The 19,370-nt window shown below is 40.3% G+C and overlaps 1 protein-coding gene across 1 annotated transcript in view; it reads left to right on the top strand.

Annotated features, from left to right (window-relative positions):
- The first annotated feature begins 5,000 nt into the window (after window positions 1-5,000).
- ARL9 (ADP-ribosylation factor-like 9) overlaps window positions 5,001-19,370 on the top strand; it is a 23,719-nt gene continuing 9,349 nt past the window's right edge. Inside the window, exons 1-2 of the mRNA XM_006868044.1 lie at window positions 5,001-5,157; window positions 7,879-8,054. Coding sequence (XP_006868106.1) covers window positions 5,142-5,157; window positions 7,879-8,054 — 192 coding nt within the window. The 5' untranslated portion in view covers window positions 5,001-5,141. The remainder of the gene's footprint in view (window positions 5,158-7,878; window positions 8,055-19,370) is intronic.

The following is a 19,370-nucleotide window of genomic DNA, read 5'->3' as shown; positions in this document are numbered from 1 at the left end:
ATAAAGAGCAGAAGAGGAAAGATCAAGAGAGGGAGACAGAGAAAGCGAAGGAACAATTAAATGGCAAAGAAGAGAAAAAGAATAGCGTCTTGTCGAAGTGCCCGATGGAGCCGCTGGTAAGAGAACAGGTGTGGCGGTCACCTGCCCGAGACCCTCTCCCTAAGGCCATTGTCCCGCATTCACACGCTTGACTGTAGCTCTGTTACGTCTGAGACCCCCGATCAGACGTCGTAACCGGGTCCTTTTCAGGTTTTTTGCCTGTGGATGGGCGGGGGATGTGCCAAACTTAGAACCACCCTGTCCTCAGCCCCAAGAAGCTCTGGTAAGGTAGTGGTTATGGGCTGGCTGCTAACCTTAAGGTCGGCAGCTCAGGTAAAGATTTACAGCCTCGGAAACCGTATTCAGGGTAACTCTGAGTCTGAACCGCCTCCACGGCACATAACCACCACCCCTCAGACCCAACCTGGCGTCCTCATCCTTGTCTTAGAAGAGAAGAGCGCATCGTTTTCCACAAGTATCCTGGAAATGGACCATTTCCCATTCTTATCTCGGTCCAAGCACTTGAATCCCAGTGCACAGACCCGGAATTTATATAGTGTGTGCTTTGGGCGGCTTGGTTCTTTCTTCGTGGGCCATATGGTTAGCTGAGGCCCTGGTGTGGCTCTGTAGGATAAGCATTGGACCTCAAAGTCTGTTTGAACCATAAGGTCGCGGGTTCAAACTCACCAGCCGCTCCTCAGAAACCATATACAAGGTCACTATGAGTCGGAACATTGTATGACACTTAACAACAGTGGTTAACTACTTGTATTGTTTCTGACGGTCACTGAGCCCTAGGGGATGGCCACAAAGTTTAAACGGAGAGGACTCAGAAACCAGTCATTGTTGGGGTCAGTTTGATGTTGACTATTCATGAAATTCTTGGCTGCCTGCCTCCTTTGCCCAGATCTGCTTTCTAGTTCTACACTACTGGAACTAATAGAGATTTAATATCTAAAACACAGACTACGTAGATCCATTTATGGTTAAAGGAATCAACTATTACAAAGAATGGTGCTCCAAATCACACTTCATGTCAGAAGACAGTAATTTCTTGTGATTATAAATGTGAGGATGTATATTTAACTGAAAAAAAAAACAAAACAAAACAGATGATCAAGCACAGGTGTTGTTAAGTGCTTTCGAGTTGGTTCTGACTCATTTGTTGTTGTTAGGTGCCATCAAGTCGGTTCCGACTCACGGGGACCCTATATAGGGTTTTCGAGGAGCAGCTGTAAGTTTGAATCGCTAACCTTTGGTTCAAATGACCTTGTAGTCCAGTGCTTATCCTATAATGCCACACCAGGACTCCATGGGTGACTAGGAGGCTTAAAGACAGATTGTGTTTGGAATGGGGGTATTATGGTGGTGGTTTAAGTTGGTTCCAACTCATAGTGACACCGGGTTTTTTTGAGGAGGGCTGATAGGTTTGAACAGCTGACCTTTTAGTTATCAATCCAGTGTTTATCCTGCAGCGCCACACCAAGAGTCCTGCTTTCATATGGTGGTGGTGGTTATGTGCCGTGGAGTCAGTTCCGACTCATAGAGACCCTGTACAAGGTTTCCGAGACTGTAAATCTTTACGGGAGCAGAAAGCCTCATCTTTCTCCCGTGGAACAGCTGGTAGTTTCTAACTGCTAACCTTGCGGTGCACAGCCCAATTCGTAACCACTACGCTACCAGAGCCATATAGATCATTTTAAAAAGGGGGAAAGAGACAGTCATTCTATTTCTATTTGTTAGGTTGTTGTTTTTAGGTGTCATTCAGTCAGTTCCTATTCATAGTTACTCTATGCACAACAGAAACAAATACTGCCTGGTCCTGCACCATCCTCAGATTGTTAAATTTAGCCTATTGTTGCTACTACTGTGTCAGTCCATGTGGTTGAGGGTCTTCCTCCTTTACAATGACCCTCCGCTTTACCAAACATGATGTTCCTCAAGGATTGGACCTTCCTGACATGCCCAAGTATGTGAGACGAAGTCTTGCTGTCCTCTCTTACAAGAATCATTTTAGATGTACTTCTTTCTTATAAGACAGCTTTGTTCTAGCAGTCCATCGTACTTAGCCAACACCATAATTCAAAGGCTTCCGATTCTTCTATGGTCTTCCTTCTTCATTGTCTGATTTTCACATGCATATGAGGCCAGGTGGAATCATTGATGGACTCAAGTGTGGCAGTGGTAGTGAGGTTGGCCCAGGATCGGACATTGTTTCGTTCTGCTGTGCATTGGGTTGCTGTGAGTTGGTTCCGACTCGATGGCACCTGACAACAATTAGGTAACTGAAAAAACAAGACTTGGGTAAGGCATACGTCAATCCTCAAAGTGGCATTAGGATTACTTTTCTCCAGTAATCCAGTCTTAATCTAACATCGACACTCAATGTTCCAACAGAACCAGAAGCAATTTATAAACTTGCTGTTGTTTTGAAACCAGTGCCATTAAAGAATGAGCTAGTGCACATATACTCTGCATGGATGGAGCTGCCAATTGAAATGGACTGGATGGGAACTGTTGTTTTTGTTTGTTTGAACTATCAAAGACGATTTCTAATGTAATTAGTTATTTCTCCATTAAGCTGTTTGGAAAACAGAATTCATTTTTTTGTGAGCAATCAGGTTGTATTGTTGCTCATTTAGTACTGCTTAAATAGGTTTGCATCCTAGAAACAAATTTTCTGAGCACTGTGAACATCCTAGTTCAGCCTTCACACCAGCCTGCACTTGCCTCGCAATCAAGATTTGTAATAAAACTGATGTGTTGGTGGAACGCATCTTTCTCAAATTTACTTCTAGTTCATCAGTTTTCAAAATAAATCCTCGTTCATTTTTTAAACTTTTTATTGTGAGTTGAGTGAAGATTTACAAACAAGATAATCAGTTTGCTTTCAACAAATCATATACATTGTTTCATCTCAATGATTGCAATCTCCTCCATGTAGCAACAGTAGTCTGCTTTCTCCTTGTGGTTGTTGTTGGTGGTTATGTGCCAGGGAGTTGGTTCCGACTCATAGCGACCCTGTGCAGGGTTCCCGAGTTACCCATGTACAAATACCTCTTTCAAATCATGTATTTGTGGGATATGTACGTATATATCTATATCCCACTCTTTTTAAAGTGCTCAAGAGCAAAGATGTCAGCTTGAGGACTAAGGTGCACCTGACCCAAGCCATGGTATTTTCAATAACCTCATATACATATGAAGGCTGGACAGTGAATAAGGAAGACTGTAGAAGAATTGATGCTTTTGAGTTATGGTGTTGGAGGACAATATTGAAAGTACCATGGGCTGCCAAAAGAACAAACAGATCTGTGTTGGAAGAAGTACAGCCAGAGGCTCCTTGGAGGCCAGGATAGCCAAAACTTTGTCTCTCATACTTTGGACATGTTGTCAGGAGAGACCAGTTGCTGGAGAGGGATATCATGTTTGGTAAGGTGGAGGGGCAGAGAGAAAGAGGAAGACCCCCATTAAGATGGATTGGTAAGGTAGCAACATCAGTGGGTTCCAGCATGGCAACAATTATGAGGTAGCCCAGGACCAGGCAGTGTTTTGTTCTGTTGTGCATCGGGTCACTATGAGTTGGTATCGACTGACTTGATGGCACCTAACAACAACAACAATTCTACTCTGCCTCCCTTACCCATTCAGCCTGTGTCCCTCTCTGCATATATCTACACCTGTGCATATATCTACACACTGTTGTGCCAAGGTTGTGTATATATCTATATTTACCTCTATCCCTTGTAGCCTTTGCATACCTCCCTGTGCCTTCACCTATCTTCATCATTCTTCTATATCATTGTTCTGCCAAACCTTCCTGTTCTTGTATATTGCTCTCCCTGTCAGCCAAGCTAACATGTCTCTGCCCCTTAACAAGTGAATTACACTATCTTCCGGCCCACCCCCGGTAATCATCAAAGAATGTTTCTTTTAATCTGAAAACCTGGAGCTTTTAAGATTCCAGGCACTACACTACAAAGTAGGAGCATTAATACACTATTAGGCAAATTAACTGAGATGACTTAAAGAAACCATGACCCTAAATTTCTAAACTAGGGAACCAAATCCCATGAGGTGTTTGGATAACATAAATAGCATCATTTGTTGTTGTTGTAAATCTAGGCCCATACAATTTAAAATATATGTATTTTTTTAAAAAAATTATTTTATTTTTGGTGACAGCATACATAGCAAAAGAGGTTTTTCATTTAACAATTTTCACACATGTTGTCCTGTGACACCCAGTGTACCGAGGAGACATATTTTATCCTTGATATGAAGAATCCTTCCCTATTTGGTTGGAATTTGGGTCAGCTTCTTCCATAACCAAGGGTCCAGTAGATCAGGTTGTAGTAATTTACATCTGTTTCCTATATCATACTTCTTTATCTTCATCTGGTTAAGTTCTGGTCAGCCAACCATCCACGTTAGGTCCAATGGATACTATCTGCGAGTCTGGGAGTTCTCGCATGCCTCCCCCCTCTTCAAATCTGGGAACTGCTTCATTCTTAACTCTAGCCCACGGTGGCTAGATCAGCGTCTTTAGGTTCAAGAGTTTACTCATCTCCCTGAACTTCAAACTAGCCAGCCTATCTTCATCTTTCTCATCTCAAGGTTGTTGTTGTTGTTAAGTGCCATTGAATCAGCTCCGACCCATAGCGACCCTGTATAGATAAGGTTTCCGAGGTGCAGCTGGTGAGCTTGAACCGCCAGTCTTGCAGTTCAAACGGCTTTGCAGTTTGGCACATTAACCCACAGCGCCACACTAGGACTCCTGTCTCAAGGTTAGGTGCATACAATTTTTATGAAGTTCTTTTCTGTCTAGCAATTTTGTGAATATTACTAGGCCCTACCACAGCTGCTCTGGGAGACAAAAAAAGAAGAAAATAAAGCCGTGCCCTTCAGGAGTCTATTAATCACAAGGGTTTATTGATTTATCTTTTGTTTGACAGGAGAAAAATAAGCAGATTATTGTACTGGGCCTGGATGGAGCAGGAAAAACCAGTGTCCTCCACTCCCTAGCTTCAAACAGAGTCCAGCACAGCGTGGTACCTACCAGGGGTTTCAATGCAGTGTGCATCAGCACCGATGACAGACAGATGGAGTTCCTGGAGAGTAAGCCCATCTCCCTCATTGCAGTTACAGGGTAGCTGTATTTCGTTACATCTTAAATCAAATATGATCTCATTAACATTGGGTCCTTGTGAAAAGTAACACTGGACCAGCCTTTTCTAGATGTTAGAATGTGTGTGTAGTTTAATACTAAGATATTGTGGTTGCTGTTAAGTGCCGTCAAGTCAGTTCCGACTCTTAGTGACCCTGTATAGGGTTTCTGAGGAGCGGCTGGTGAGCTTGAACTGCTAATCTTGCGGTTCAAACCTACTTTGCAGTCCAGCATATTAACCCACAGTGCACCTCAAGGCTATAGCATGGGACAAGCAACTTTCTGTTCTTTGTCGTTTCTATTTTTAGCAGTGCTGGTGGTAAAGAGCAGTTTTGAGGGAGTCTTTACCACCTCTCCTAATATCTCCAGGAGCCTCCCTTGTGGTTAGCAGTCCCGTGCTGATCTGATAATATGCTGTTGTTGTTGTTAAGTGCCATCGAGTTTGTTCCAACTCATAGTGACCCTGTATATAGAGTTTCTGAGGAGCAGCTGGTGGGTTTGAAACACCGACCTTGTGGTTCTTAGTCCATTGCTGATCCTAGAGTGCCACACTAGGAGTCCACCTATATACTATTGACTCCTAAATTTCTATAGGAGTTGCTGTACACTGAATGGCCATTTGAAAGCTTATGCTAGTGACTCCTAAATTTATGTATCCACTCCAAACACATCCAAATATCTTCTGATATGGCCACTTGAATACTAAAACAGGATGATGATGTATCCCCAAATCTCTTTCTTTTGCTGTAATCCACTGGTACTCACCTATCAAGTTGCTTAAGCCACAAAAGAGAAAACAAAACCAAAAACACCCCCCCCAAAAAAAAAACCCCAAAACTAAAGAATGATTAAATTACAGGGGAAAAAATGGACAAACCTACTTTTTTTTTTTTTCTTTATTTTTTGGGGGGCAGGTACGCAAAAACACTCAGGAATATATAATCATTTAAGCAACAAAAGGGCACATTCTTCAAGCCAGTCTCCTGGCCACCAGCACACAGCCTCTTTCCATGAGTCTTGAGTCTTCAGCAGCTCTCTTTCTCCATGCCATCATCTCTGCCTCCATCTCTGGTGTTGCTGCTTTACGAGTTAGGGTCCCACATTCTGCTCATGCTCGTCTCTCTTTTTTTTTTAAAATGTTTTATTGTGTATTGTGTGATAGTCTACATGGGGGAACATTAGTTTTGCATTCATTCCATCATACATTGTTTCATTGCCATAGTTACCATCCCGTCCATGCATCATCACCCAACCAAAGGGTGTATCCTGCAATCCCGCCTGCCCTCCCCTCACGGTCCTCAGCACACAGCCCCTCTCCCTCTCTGGATCCCTAGTCCCCAGCCACTCCATCTCTTCACGTCATCCTCTCTCTTCACGTCATCCTCTCTGTCTCAGTCTCAAGCTTCACTGCTCCTCTGGGTGGGGTCCCGCTCTCTGTTCTTCTCCATTGATGGTCCCAGGGCCCTTCGTTCCTAGACTGAAAGGTTAATCACTCTCCTCCTTGCTATAAAAATGTCCACCTTTACATTTCCAGTCCTCACAATCAGTCCTGGTAACAATTATTCACCCTTGCTTCCCAAGGGACCCATCTGCATTTCTTTTCATCTGCCCTTCCTAGACACATAGGACACTCTACCATCTTCCCCGCCCTGTGGATCTAGGTTCCCTCTTGAAAGCTTGTAAGCCAGTCACTTCTTGCCTTTGTATCCTTTCTCCCATTTTTGGTTAGTCAAAGTTCAAAATGTCCATCCCTATCTACTCTTTGTGTGGAGGGGGTGGGAATAATTCTTGGAGCAGGGATTTGTTTCCTCTTTTGAGCTACTGCATTTATAGGTGGATGTCCAGTTTATCAAATTTTATCAGATGATGCTTTTTTCCTCTTTTTTCTTCTTCGGGTTGAGCTCTGTTCGTCCCATCATTGGAGCCATGGCAAGTGGGTATCATCTGACAAACCTACTATTGGAATGAGAGATTTAAAATTTTTTTGTAAAAAAAAAAATTAGCAAAGATACACAAGAATGAATTTAGCAAGTTTGATGTACTGGACAATGTAAAATTCTGCATCCAAATAGAATATGCATGTAACATTTACCAAAACTGACCACATACTGGGTCCTAGAGCAAGTCTTAACAGATTTTAAAGAGGCATCATTTAGACCATAATCTCTAGCTACACTGCAGTTGAGTTAGAAGTTAATAACTAAAAGATAAATTTAAAATCCTTATGTAGGTAGCTGTCATGATGTCTACCGCCTACTTTGAAATGGTTCCCAAAGAGAAAGCATGTGTAGGTGGATATAGAAATAGATGACCACTTACGGCGAGGTGTTAACAGTGGTGAATCTAGGTGTGAGGTAGACACAGTCCTGGTGTGGCACTGTAGGATAAGCACTGGACTGCAAGGTGGGTTTGAACCTCAAGGTCAGTGGTTCAAACTTACAAGCTACTATACAGATTGCTATGAGTTGGAACCAACTTCATGGCATTTCACAATTGTGTTTTTAGTGGAGGTTTACAAAGCAGTTTAGCTTTCCATTCCACAATTTTTATTCAAGTTGCTCAGTGACATTGGTTACATTCTTTACAATGCAAGAACATATTCATTATTTTCTATTCTGGTTCCTTTTGCAATTTCATTTGATCGTACTTTCTTCCTCTACTGTTCTCTGTAGTTGGTGGCAGTGAACCTTTCCGTTCTTATTGGGAAACATACCTGTCCAGGGGATTACTGCTGATCTTTGTGGTCGATTCAGCAGATCACAACCGATTACCTGAAGCCAAAAAGCACCTTCATCAACTGATTGGAACAAACCCTATCCTTCCTCTGGTAGTGTTTGCAAATAAACAGGTAAAAATTGGTGTGAATAGAGATAGTACTAACAGGTTTATTGTGAATACAGAAAATGGAAATGTGTCCTTTTAATAACTAGATGTTCAACAATGGACTGTATATTCTATTCAATTTGTGCTTATTAGTGGATGTGGAACTTTGGAATGTGACTTCTTATAATCCATAATAATGAGTTTATACCATAGGATTTATATGTTATGACTTCTCCATAATATTTTTTTCATTGAAAAATTAGGAACTCCTCCGGCAAAACTATCCTTCCTTCAAGAATAGCAGTGAAATTAAAACATTCTAGAGAAGCAGAAGCTAAGAGAATTCATATCCACCAGGCCAGCCCTACAAAAAATAATACTTCTATTATTGTTGTTAGGTGCCATCAAGTTGGTACTGACTCATAGCAATCCCATGCAGGATAGAACAAAGCACTACCTGGCCCTGTGCCAACCTCACAGTTGTTACTACATTTAAACCCATCGCTGCTGCTGCCAATCCATCTCATCAGGTGTGGGGGAGGTAGCTTCCTCTTTTTCTCTGATTCCTACTTTACCAAACATGATATCCTTCTCCAGGGACTGGTCCTTCCTGATAAATATGTCTGAAGTATAAGAGATGAAAGTCTGGCCATTCTGGTTTCCAAGGAGCATTCTGGCTGTACTTCTTCCAGCACAGATGGGAGGAAAAACACTCTAGAGAGTAAATCAAAGCTATACATTACAAGAATGATCCCTAATAAGGGGAAATGCACAAGGCCTAGTAATAAGGTATTCATGATTAATAATTCTCAATGTTTTGTCCTTCATGTATTTTAGTAACAAGTACATAAAATAAAAGAATAAAATTATGTTAATGGGAGTATGAAATATGAAGACATAATGATAACAAAAGGTGGGAGGGAGAGGAATGCGTTGTAGAATTTCTTTTAATTTACTAAGTTAAGTTGGTTCCAACTTACGCTAGAATGTTATAAATGCAAGCTTATAAGTGTAATACTAAGAAAAATACTTTAAAAACATGCAAAAAAAAAAAAAAAGAGAAAAGGGAGCCACAAAGGCTCACTGCAATAAACCAACAAGACATAAAAGCAAACAGTACTAAAGGACAAAGACAAAGAAGACTTAAGACACACATACACAAACAAATGACAAAAATGGCACTATTAACCCTTTCATATCACTAATCACAGTGACTATAAATGGACTGCGAATCTCAAGGTCAGCAGTTTGAAACTACCAGCTGTTTGTTACATGGGAGAAAGATGAAGCTTTCTGCTCCCTTAAAGATTTCCAACCTTGGAAACCCTGTACAGGGTCGCTATGAGTTGGAACTGACTCCATGGTACATAACCACCACCAAATACTCCAATAAGAAGGCAGAGAGAGACTGAATGGATTGAAAAAAAATGTGACCCAGCTATATGCTATTTATAAGAGCCACACCTTACACAAATAGTTTGAAAATGAAAGGATGGAAAAAAAGATTTTCAAAAAAGAGCTGGGTGGCAATCTTAATATCAAAGTAGACTTTAAGACAAAATCTGTTAGAAGCGATAAAGATGGACATTATCAGTTAGAAGATTTAACAATTGTATATGCACCCTTTGTATAGGGTTTCCAAGGAACAATTGGTGGTTAGCAATCCAATGCTTAGCAATCCAATGCTTAGCCAACCGTGCCACACCAGGACCCAACATCGGGCACCTAAATATATAAAGCAAGCACTAATTACACTAGAAGGGATAAACAATACTACAATAATGGTTATAAAATATTGTAGTACTACAGAAATAGTCCTATAATAATAGTTGGAGACTCCAATACACTACTGTCAATTTTAGAACATTTAGAAAGAATATCAGCAAGAAAACCGAGGACATGAATGACAGACACTATGAAGCAACTAGATTTAAAAGACATAAATTTGTGGAAAAATTTCACTATCTTTTCATTTCATTTCCCCATGAACTTTTTGAAGCCCCTCTCTACCTCATATTTTAGTGTTTGGTAAAGTGGAGGGTCAGCGAAAAAGGGGAAGACACCCCACCCCCAGCAAGATGGATTGGCACAGTGACAGCATCAGTGGGCTTAAGGGTAACACCAATTATGAGGATGATGCAACACTGGCAGTGTTTCATTCTGTTGTGTGTAGGGTCACTATGAGTTGGAACCAACTCAACAACACCTAACAACAACAGTATCTAGACGACTCCACCCCAAGCAGCGTAATATAGTTTCCAGTGCACATGGATCACTGACCAGAATAGACTACATTAAAAAAAACAAAAAACAAAAAAACTTTTTATTGTGAATCGAGTGAAGGTTTACAGAACAGATCATCAGTATTATATTCAACAAATCATAGACTTTACTTCATTATATGGTTGCAATCCCCTCCATGCACCAACAGTTAACAGCATTTACCTCTATTCACTCCAACCACTGCATTCCTCTCTGTGTCTCCCACCACCCCCATCTTTCCTCTGCCAACCTCCCTCCATTTGTATATTGCCTGCCCTGTCTGTCACCCATGTCAATGCATGTCTACCCTCGAGTGCGTGTATTATTTCCTTTCCCCCAACCATCATAGATTGTTTGTTTTATCAAGAAACCCCCCCTCTTTTTTTTTAAATCCCCTTTGACATATAAAAACAAACAAGCAAAAAACAAACAAAAAACCATGCAGGGATATATAATCATTTAAACAACAACAGAGCATATTCTGGAAGCCAGCCTCCTGTTTGTCAGCACACAGCCTTTCTCTTTCCATCAGTCTAGAGTCTTCAGCTGCTCAATCTTTCCATGCCATCACCTCTGCCTCTATCTCTGGTGTCTCTGCTTCTCTGGTTAGGGTCTCACGTTCTGCTCATGCTCTTCTCTCTTGATGGTCCTAGGGTCCTCTATTCCTCCACTCTTTTTTTTTTTCCTCTACTCTTTTTGTTACATAACTTCTACCTTTACAGTTGTGACCTTCACAATTAGGCATGATAATAAGTACTCAGTACTGAATCAATTAATTCCATCCTCTTCTTTCACCAGAGCCATCTAGACAACAGTAAAACTGTTCATTGGGGATTCTACGCTTCCCCTCATACTCTGAAATTAAACTCTCTCTTGAAAACTTGTAAGCCAGCCACTTCGTGCCTTTATAGCTCTACCCTCCTCCCCTGTTTTAGGTAGACAATGTCTAAGTTGGCTTAGACATCTCTTAGAAGAGATGAACTTTTTGCCCTGGATAGACAGATTTCACCTATAAATATACTTACAGAACTACCAAGTCAAAATGTGGAGAAAGAGATGAATTATCCCCAAAAAGAATTCAAGTGAAGGATGGTTTTCCAGATTTCCAGGATTCTATGCAACACTCTTCCAGCAGGCGAAAGCTAAGAGTGAAGAACTTGCAGCTCTTAGTTCACAGAAGCCTGAAAATGTGATGGCAAAGCCGATGGAGTTCCTTTGCACCCAAGCTGTCTACGAGAGACTGCAGCATGCTGAACGAAGACGATCTGCAGGGTTTTACAGGCAAAACTTGGAAGAGCACAGCCCTAATGGCTTAACATCTGATAACTCTGATGGACAAGGAGAAAGACCTTTGAATCTCCGAATGCCTAATATACAGTACAGACAGCCCCATCATTTTGAAGTGGATGGGGAGATTACAAGACTTTACTCCAGTGAGGCAAAGTCCTACTCATCAGACAGCCTTGGGATTTTAAAAGACTACCCTTACTCAGCTTTTACCTTAGAAAAGAAGATCATCAAACCAGAGCCTGAAGATTCAAGATAGCTGTGGAAACGGCATCAGATGTAAGGATCATGCTTAACCAATGTTACCTCATTCAGCTCAAACAGATTTCATAGCTAAACCCTAAGGACTGGTGCAGCAGTCTGTGGAAACCAGGAAGAAATGAATAACAGCCACAAAAGAGAAAATGGAGAGTGTTGCAATTTGTAACAGAAATAATTGATCCTTTCACATTCCTGTGTAAGTCCGCCTGTGTATGGCTTACATATTAATATTGTAAGCATTCATTATTTAAGAATGTACAATGTATTTGTGTAATTTATAAAAGTGAAATCTAGATGTTGAGACCTGCTTGGTCCAATATATGTGGATGCAGTTAATTTTACTTGAAATTTTGTTTCAGTGTATTTAGCATAAATATGTCATAGTGTAGAATCTTTACAGTCATAAATAAGAAAGTTTAAGTGATATAGTTATTGGCAAGGTTGCAGTGACTCAAGATTGCCAAGGAAACTTGTAGGGATTTAATATCTGATAAAACCAGTGCTGTTTAACAGAAGCTATATAGCTAGCATTCATATAATATCATTTTTGCTGATTTAATCAGTGCATAAGGAGTTCTGGTAGTGTAGTAGTTACAAATCAGGCTGCTAACCTCAGGGTCAGAGGTTTGAAACTACCAGCTGTTCCATGGGAGAAAGATGAGGCTTTCTGCTCCCGTAAATATTTATAGCCTCGGAAACCCCGTACAGGGTTGCTATGAGTTGGAACCGACTCCACAGCACATAACACAAACAAATGTCTAAGTTTCATGTCCCTATCAACCCTTTGTACAGAGGAGATAGGTTTGATCCTTCATGTGAAGACTCCTTCCCTCTCAGTTGATATTTTGAGCTACTACATCCATAAGTATCGGTCAAGTTCATCAAATTGTAGTAATTTGCACTTGCTTCCTTTATTAAATTTCTTCATCTTCCTCTAGTCAGGTTCTGATCATCAAGTCATCAAAGCTAGGTCAAAATGGATACTATCTGCAACTCTGCATATTCTTATGCAAATAGACAACGCACTAAGTCACAAAGAAGGTCTTTTTTGATAAAATTTAGAAGATTGAAATTGTACAAAGTATTTTCTTTGGCCTCAACAGCAGAAAAACAAACAAACTAGAAAATACACAAAAATATCGATATTAAACAGAACATTATTAAACTACTGGAGTCCTGGTGTCATGCTGCAGGTTGGTGGTTCAAGCACATCAGCTGCTTCTTGGAAACCCTATACAGGGTCGCTATGAGTCGTAACCAACTTAACAGCACTTAGCAACAACATTAGACTACCAATAAGAATTAGAGAGGATATTACAAATTTCTTAGAGCCACATGAATATGAAACTTCAGCATAGCAACAGTGTATGGGATGCAGCAAAGGCAGTTGTTGTTGCTGTTGTCAGGTGCCATCGAGTCGGAACTGACTCATAGCGACCCCATGCACAGCAGAATGAAACAATGTCCGATCCTGGGCCAACCTCACTACCGCTGCCACACTTGAGTCCATCAATCCATCTCATTAGGGGTCTTCCTCTTTTTCTCTGACCCTCCACTCAGTACTCAAAGGGAAACTTCCACTAAATGCTGATCTGAACAAAGAAGAGAGATCTCAAACCAAGAGCCCAACTGATAAATTCCAGGAACTAGAAATACAAGAGCAAACTAAGCCTAAACTTACCAAAAGAAGAAAGAAAATATCAAAGATCAGAGCAGAAAGAAAAAATCAGAAAAACAATAGAAAATTAAAAAAAAACAAAAGTTGGTTCTTCAAAAATATCAATTAAATGGACAAACTTTTAGCTAGACTGACAATTTAGAGAAAAGCTGCAAATACCAAAATGGAAAATGAAAGAGAAGATATTGTAACTGTCCCAATAGAATTAACAGAATTATGACAATATCATGAACAACTGTTTGGCAAAAATCTGGATCGCCTAGATGAAATGGACAAATTTGTAATAGTATGTAACCTACTCAAACGGAACTAAGAGGGAATAGAAAGTCTAAACAGACCCATAACAAGTGAAGAGATTGAATTAGTGATCAGTAACTCCCCAATCAAAAGAGTCCTTGGCCAGATGGCTTCACTGGGAAATTCTACCAAACATTCAGAGAATAATTGATACCAGTACTTAACTCTTCAAAAAAGCAGAGAAGGAAGGAATATATTTTACGAAACAAACCTAAATACCCAAACCAGACAGAGACACCACAAAGAAGGAAAAATATACTCCAGTATCTTTCATGGATGTTGTAGTAGTTGTTGTTAAGTGCTGTCATGTCAGTTCCAACTCGGTGACCCTGTGTAGGGTTTCTGAAGAGTGGCTGGTATGTTAGAACTGCTGACCTTGCATTTAACAGTCTAGTGCTTATCCTGTAGTGCTTATGGATACAGATGCAAACATTCTCAACAAAATACTAGCAAACAGAACTCCACAGTTTATTAAAAGTATCATATACCATGACAAAGTTGGATTTATTCTAGGAATGAAGGAATAGCTAAACATTAGAAAATGATACTCCATGTTCATGAATTGAAGACACTATTGTTAAGATCAAGAGAAAGAGGATGCTTTATGCTCTCACAAAGACTTACAGTCTTGGAAACCCTATACAGAATTGACTTAATGACACATAACAACATCACTAAGGTGTCAAAATTACTCAGTGTGATCTATAGATTTAACACAATGTTGATTAAAATTCCAACAACCTTCTTTACAGAAGTAGAAAAACCATTCCTCAAGTTTATATGGAGAGGCCCTGAAAGCTAAATTAATGCTGAAAGAGAGGAACAAAGGAGGATTTATACTTCCTGATTTTAAAACATATTATACAATCCTAGTAGCATAGTGGTTATGAGTCAGGCTGCTAATCTCAACGCCAGCAGTTCGAAACTACCAGAGTTTCCGCGGGAGAAAGATAAGACTTTCAGCTCCAGTAAAAATTTACTAGAAACCGTATATAGGGTCACTGTGAGTCGGAACCAACTCCATGGCACATAACCACCAATATAGATTAAACACTGGACTCTTAACTCCAAGGTAGATAGTTAAAACCCACCAGCAACTCCTTGGAAATCCTATACTGAGTAGAAACTGACTTGATGGCACTTTATAACAACATACAGCTACAATCAAAACATCATGCTCCTGGTGTAACAGTACACATGGAGTAGAACTGAGAATCCAGAAATAAACCCACACATCTACGGTCAGCTGACTTTTTACAAGGGTGCTAAATAAAATTCAATGGTTAAATAAAAGTCTCTTCAATAAATAAATGGCACTAGAAAAATTGAATTTCCACATGCAGAGAAATTAAACAAGATTCATGCCTCAAAACAAAGCACAAACATACACAAAACAAATTCATACACAAAAACAAATTCAAAATGAATTAAGGACCTAAATGTGTGAACTAAAAGCATAAAATCTGTAAGAACAAGCAGAGGCAATGGCAGGCATGGTTTCATGAGACATCCCGGTTAACTGTCTGAATAACATGTTTAGTGTTTCTGTTCTGCCTAATTCGTTGGCTCTTAGTGGCTGGAGTCTTAAAAGCTTGCAAGTGGCCATTGAAGCATGGCTATTGGTGTCTTTTCACCTGAAACAACAGAGGAAGGAAGAGCCAAGACTAGAAGGAGGATATGGAACATGTGGCTAACTGCCTCCATGAACAACTGCGCCCTTTGCCATGATTCCAGAATGGATGGTGCCTAGCTACCATTACTAAACATTTTGATCAAAGATTCTACAAAAGAATCCTAATCAAAAAGGGAGAAACACAGAACATAATTTTAGATTTTCTAGAGTCCTGGAAGGTGGTTGAGTTCTGAAATTATTGCCCCGAAATAATCTTTAACCCTTAAACCAAAAATATCCCCTGAAATCGATCGTCTTAAAACTGAAGATAGTTTAGCTTAACTAGTGAAAAACAGTCAGCCTTGAGCATAATACTTGTTTTTTATTATTTAAATGTTTTATTGTTAATTATGTGATAGTTTACATGGGAGAACATTAGTTTTACATTCATCCTATTGTATATCATTTCATTGCCATGGTTACAATCCCCTCCATGCATCACCAACCAAACAAAGGATATACCCTGCAAGCCTGCCACCCACCCACCCCCATCAGTCATCAGCACACAGCCCCTCTCCCTCTCTGGGACTAAAGTCCCCAGCTACTCCATCTTTTCACGTCATCGTCTCTGCCTCTATCTCTGGTGTCACCGCTTCTCTGGGTAGGGTCCTGCTCTCCAATCTTCTCCTTTGATGGTCCCAGGGAACTTCCCTCCGAGACTGCAAAGTCAATCACTCCCCTTCTTATCCTACAAAACGTGTACCTTTACATTTCCACCCCTCACAGTCAGTCCTGATAACAATTACTCACTATTGTATCACAAGAGACCTATCCCTGTCTCCTTTCATCAGCCCTGCCCAGACAGATTGCATACTACTCCCTGGAGATTCTATCTTCCTTGGTTCCCTCTGGATCTAGGTTACCTCTTGAAAGCTTGTAAGCCAGTCACTTCTTGCCTTTGTAGCCCCGTCATTTTGGGTAGCCAATGTCCAAGTTGCCCATCCCTGTCTACTCTGTATATGGAGGAAGTGGGAATGATCCTTGCTATAAAGATTTGTTCCCTCTTTTCAGCTACTACATCCATAGGTGAAGGTCAAGTTCATCAAATTGTATCAGATTACTCTTTTTTCCCTCTTCTTTCTTCTTCTAGTTGAGCTCTGATCATGCAGTCATTGAAGCCAGGTCAAGTGGGTATTTTCTGCAAGTGTGGGTGTTCTTGTGCATATGCCCTCTCTTCTTATCAGCTGGGTGCTTCACTCTCCACTCTAGTCCTCTGTGGCTATGTCACTGACTCTGGGCCCAAGAGTCCCTGGGGTCTTGCCACACTGCTGGCCAACCAGGTCTCAACTCAGGTTCACAGGAGTCTATTTTATTGAACACTGTAGGGCTTAACTTGCAGCTTCATTGCTGTTTTTCCCTCACTTCCCCTTATTGGTGATGAGCATGGTCACCAATTAGATAGCATAATGCTTTTTAAAGAACTATCTATATGGCATCAAATTGACAACAGCAACTTGACAGATTAGGTAGGAACCTTAGGGAGCAGTATGTTCATGTTCATGAAGGAGGAACAACTCAGAAAAGGAGAGGACAAATGCTTGTACAACTCTCTAAGACTTGTCAGCATCACTAAATTGTACCTGGACTAAAGTGTGTCTGATTCAAGCCATGGTGTTCTCATTCACCCTATATGCATGCAAAAGTTGGACAATAAATAAGGAAAACAGAAGAATTGATGTATTGTGGGTTGGTGAAGAATATAGAGTGTGCTTTGGACTGCCAGAAGAACGGACTAATCTGTTTGGGGTTAAGTACAACCAAGGTACTCCATAGAAGTGAGATGGGAAGACTTCATCTCACTTACTTTGGACATGTCATCAGGAGGTACCAGCCCCTGGAGAAGATATCATGCTTGGTAGAGGGTCAGAGAAAAAAGGGAAGACCCTCAGCATGATGGACTGATACAGTGACTGTAAGAGCCGTGATTGTAAGTATGGTGCAGGACCAGGCAGTATTTCATTCTGTTGTACCAGGCAGTATTTCATTCTGTTGTACACAGGGTTGCTATGAGTCGGAATTGACTTGACGGCACCTAACAACAGCCGATTTTACACATAGAAACTGTTGAATTAGTATATGTTTTGCTGTGTGTAACAAAATAAGTATATATATAAAAAAAGATAAACTCTTTGAATGAAGCATATAGAAAATATGGAGGCTGGTATAATCAATACTCATGTACTCCCCACTCTGCTTAATTACATCTTAGCATGTTGTCCCGCTTGCTTTAGATCTTTCTCCCTTCAAATATTAAAATCTTAGATGTAATTAAAGCTCCGTCTGTATTCTTAACTGATGTCATTCCTCTCTCTCCATTGTTTACCACTGTTCTTGATTTCTTGAAAAAATGTTTATTGTGAGTTATGTGATAGTTTACATAGGAGAACATTAGCTTTATATTCATCCTATAGTATATCATTACATTGCCATGGTTACAATCCCTTCCATGCATCATCAATCAACCAAATGTTACTGATTTTGATGATTTTTATTTCCTTACATATCATTTTTAATATTATTATTATTTTGAAACTTTTTATTTTGAAATCAGCGCAGATCATCAGTTTTGCATTCAATAAATCACACACTTGGCTTCATCTCAGTGATGCAATCTCCTCCACACAACAGTTTTCCCACTTCCTCCCTGTGGTTCTGATTTCCACTCTACCCTTCTTCTCCACCCTTTGGAACTTTGTCCTAAGGTAAATGTTGCCCTTTTGATCTTGAATGGTTGACCATTCTACGGTGAGCAGACCTTATTGGTGTTGTCACCTCTAACTACCTGTCTACCACTTGATTGAATATTGGGCGAGGGTAAATTCCTTTCCAGACCTGTAGCATGACCAGAGGCTATAGTCTTGAGTTCCTCTAGTCTTTTTCTGACCAGTAAGCTTGATCTCTTCTAATAATTTTGAGTTTTGTTCCACATTGTCTCCTGCTTTATCTGGGACATTCTAATATCCCTATCTGAGCACTTGCTAGTGGTAGCCAGGCACCATCTAGTTCTTCTGGTGTTAGAGTCTTGGTGACTGATGTTCACGTGTTCCATTATTCACTGGACTAGTTGATTTCAAGCATCTTCAATTTTCATCACTCTTCTTCCACACATGGAGAGACCAATAACTGCACCATAGAAGGCCACTCATGAGTTTTTTGGTTTTTTTAAGGTTTTTATGGTGAATTGAATGATAGTTTACATGGGAGAACATCGGTTTTGTACTCATCCTATTTTATTTCATTTCATTGCAATGATTACAGTCCTCTCTGCATCATCATTCAACAGTATTTTTTTCTATTATCTGTTTGTTTGTTTGTTTGTTTTTTGATGTACACAAAAACACTCAGTAATATATAGTTATTTAAACAACCAAAGAGCACATTCTGCAAGCCTGCCTCCTGGCCGCCAGCACACAGACTTTATTTTTACATGAGTCTAGAGTCCTCAGCTGCTCTATTTCTCCATGTCATCATCTCTGCCTCCATCTCTGGTGTCGCTGCCTCTCACGAGCTTTTAAGATCCTGATTGCTAGTCACCAAGTAGAATGTAGAACATTGTCTTGGTGGATTATGTTATGCCAATTGACCATCCCTTATATATTTTATACTTATTACATACACCTGCGTCTTTAAGCAACATATAGTTTGTTTCACGTGTTAAGGTTTATAAAACTGGAGTATTCTACATATTCTTGTGCAGTTTGCTTTGTTTTTCTTCAACATTATGTTTTTGAGATTTTCTAGATTGAGTTATGTAGCATTAGTTCTTTCATATTGTTGTTGTCAGGTGCCATAGAGTCGGAACCGACTCATAGCGACTCCATGCACAGCAGAACGAAACAATGTTCGATCCTGGGCCAACCTCACCACCGCTGCCACCCCCGAGT

The sequence above is a fragment of the Chrysochloris asiatica genome, unplaced genomic scaffold, assembly GCF_000296735.1.
Source record: "Chrysochloris asiatica unplaced genomic scaffold, ChrAsi1.0 scaffold00115, whole genome shotgun sequence".
NCBI classification, from domain to species: Eukaryota; Metazoa; Chordata; class Mammalia; order Afrosoricida; family Chrysochloridae; genus Chrysochloris; species Chrysochloris asiatica.
The sequence above is the reverse complement of the archived record's forward strand: the minus strand, read 5'-3'. Positions and strand labels throughout refer to the sequence as shown.